Source organism: Myotis brandtii, unplaced genomic scaffold, assembly GCF_000412655.1.
Source record: "Myotis brandtii unplaced genomic scaffold, ASM41265v1 scaffold27, whole genome shotgun sequence".
Taxonomy (NCBI): domain Eukaryota; kingdom Metazoa; phylum Chordata; class Mammalia; order Chiroptera; family Vespertilionidae; genus Myotis; species Myotis brandtii.
Genome location: NW_005360272.1, coordinates 19,571 through 22,354, shown reverse-complemented (window position 1 = coordinate 22,354; position 2,784 = coordinate 19,571). Strand labels below are relative to the sequence as shown.

The following is a 2,784-nucleotide window of genomic DNA, read 5'->3' as shown; positions in this document are numbered from 1 at the left end:
GGGGGGGGGGGGGGGGGGGGGGGAGGGGTGCATCTTGACAGCTGGGACCAAGATGGGGACAGAACACACACAACCACAAGACCACCCACGACTATAGGACTCTACAATAAAAGCACCTGTCAGTGCTATTATTCACATTATAAGGATAAAACATCACAGGCCAAAAAGGCGCCGTCAGGAATGTGGCACCCGCAGGCTGCGGGATTTGAAACTCCAATGCTTTATGACCTATGTCAATGCCTCCCCTCCCGTCTTCTGCTTCCTTAGAAAGCTAAATGTGCAGGCTGTTAGGTGCCCACAACACTGGGGTCATGTGCTGATTCCGGAAGTGGGGAATCGGAGCAGTGGTACAGGAAACAGTTTCCCCAGCAGCTATAGCAGATGAGGAACAGAGCTGCTAGGAAAACCAAGGCACAAATTGTGCAAGGCTTCCGCTCCAGGAGGAAGCTGAGCAGGTAGAAGCCCATGAACATGGAGTGGCTGAACCACAGGGCGGGGTTGAGGGGCTTGGGGATGAGGAGGACAGGCAGCAGCCACTGGAGGCAATACATGATCTCTGTCAGGCAGGGCCTTCGCCAAGGCCGCTGAACACCGCTGCAGGAACCGACCTAATGGGAGCCCGCGGGCGTGGGCGCTGCCCTCCGCGTTCTTCAACCCTCACTCTCCAGGAGCTCAGCCGCTGTGCTCTCTGGCTGTCAGCTCAGGATCACCAAGGCAGCAGGGGTCCTGAAGAGAAAAGTCAACACAACAGACAGACAAAAACAGACAGACAGACAGACACAAAACAAAAAACAAACAAACAAAAAAACAGGAACAGAATGTATACTTATTTGGGAAAATGGATCATGGTTAACAACAGTAAATGTGAATGCCCTTTCCTCCCTGCCCACCCAGGGAAGTCACCATTTCTAGAAGCCTCCTGGGGTGTCTCCCCTGGGCTTCTTGGGGGCTCTTCCGTCAGGTCCCAAACAGTGGACTGGCTTTGCCTGGGCCCCGCCCAGCAGAGATCATGTATCGCCTCCTGGGGCTGCGGCCCGTCCTCAAGGGGTCCAGACCTCACAATACCGCTCTGTGGTTGCCATCAAATGGTCATGGCTCGAAGCTGTGCCCCACAGGATTAGCACAGGGTTCTCTCTCACAGCAGGTGCTCAGTAGAGAGTTAAATCAGTTAGCGGCGCAGGGCCTGCGGGAAATTGCAGTAGCAGCAGTACCATCAAATATTTTGTTTTAAGATGGCAGCCTGGAATGAGCTTGCTTTTACAAATTAGCTTGGCGTCATTTTACCAAAATCAGCCAAGTTCTTAGAAAGTGAATATAAAAAAAAATTAAAAATCACCATGCTACTTTGTCTAAACCGACCTCGCTTGGATCACTTACACTCTCCATCTGCTGCTGGCACTGTATAGAACCCGATTTCTGTGAGCCTTTAATAAAAATTAATTTTCTGTCCACATAGGGGCAAATGCTAGTTGGCCCCTGTGCCAGGCAGTGTGCTGGAGAGAAGTGCTCTCCGGTGGCGGGCCACCAGTGCGCTGGAGCCGCACTCGCAGACCCGCTCGCGTTAAGGTCTAATTGATGCGCCTGGATACCGCGGCAGCCACAACCCTCTGGTGGCGGTAGCAAAACCCTGCTCCAGCCGCCCAGAGCAACGAATACAAAGAACCTCGTTGGCTGCGGAAGACCAGGCGGGGGGGGGGGGGGTGGGGGTGGGGGTGGAGAACAGAAGACAGAGGTTGAAATGACCTGTCCAGCAGCAAACTATCCCACAGCGCATTCTGACCACTTCACGCGAGAGCTCATCCCATCCCTTCTGCACATACAAAGGTGCCAATCCCTCCTGTACCCCTCTCAGAGGGTATACCCAGTAACTACCGTTTTCCCGCCTAGAGTTCAGTGCCCTGGCAGGAATCCTACAATCGCCATGGCCATAGGTCTAGCAACGTAAGAAGTGGGACTCAAGGAACCAGGGAAAGATTACACGCTCAGAGACTCCTGTGAAACAGAGGACGCTGGCTTACAGCACATCAAATATTCGAAAAAGAGCGCTGAGCAGGGGCCTGTGAAGACAAGGCTCCTGGAAGGGGCAGCCTTTTCTGTTCCGTGGGTAAATGATCCCTCTCTAAATTAGGTATCCATCTGTGCCCCAGGTAGGTTCTGGGACGGCACCGGACATTGGGCTCAAAGAGATGAGGTCCGTACAAGAGGCGCACAAACCCTACACTTGGGCAGTTCGCTACTCAGAGTTGCAATCCCCCTCCATTTTACACTAAAATTCAAAAGCGAGTACAGCAGAATCTTCTGGAAAGGGGCTAAAATGAAACTCTGGAGGCGGGGGTCGGTGTGGAAAGAGCAGATGGATTATTTTTTCCTCTCCTAGCGAATGAGGAGCGCCCCCGGTCCCCCCACCCTATAGGACCCCCTCCCCCCAAGTGCGCATGCGCATTTGGGTGGCGGGCGGATACTTAAGGGGCGGCTGCGGCAGTGCGCCCAACAGCGGACTTCGAGAGACCAGCGGCCCTCGGCGAACCCTCAGCCTTCGGCAAACTCTCTCAACCACCCATTCTCGGGACCATGGCGGCAGTGGCGGCAGCATCGGCTGAACTGCTCATCATCGGCTGGTACATTTTCCGCGTGCTGCTGCAGGTAAGTGTGCCCGGGGTACCGGGTGGCAGAGGGGTCCCAATGTGTGTACCCTGAACCCGCAAGCCCACGTTGCAATTGCCGCCTCTCATACCCATCCTATCCTGATTGCCGCGATCCCTGATTGCCGCGATCCCTGCCCGC

At 54.6% G+C, this 2,784-nt stretch overlaps 2 protein-coding genes across 3 annotated transcripts in view; one reads left to right on the top strand and one right to left on the bottom strand.

Moving 5' to 3' along the window:
- Window positions 1-128: 128 nt before the first annotated feature.
- The window catches only part of BLCAP (bladder cancer associated protein), a 9,642-nt gene continuing 6,986 nt past the window's right edge, over window positions 129-2,784 (bottom strand). Inside the window, exon 2 of the mRNA XM_005868451.2 lies at window positions 129-726. Within this exon, the coding sequence (XP_005868513.1) occupies window positions 288-551 (264 nt within the window). The 5' untranslated portion in view covers window positions 552-726 and the 3' untranslated portion in view covers window positions 129-287. The remainder of the gene's footprint in view (window positions 727-2,784) is intronic.
- The window catches only part of NNAT (neuronatin), a 2,996-nt gene continuing 2,639 nt past the window's right edge, over window positions 2,428-2,784 (top strand). The window contains exon 1 of one of the 2 annotated variants that reach the window (XM_005868449.2): window positions 2,428-2,643. In XM_005868449.2, the coding sequence (XP_005868511.1) occupies window positions 2,572-2,643 (72 nt within the window). In that variant the 5' untranslated portion in view covers window positions 2,428-2,571. The remainder of the gene's footprint in view (window positions 2,644-2,784) is intronic. The other variant, XM_005868450.2, reaches the window with a different exon arrangement.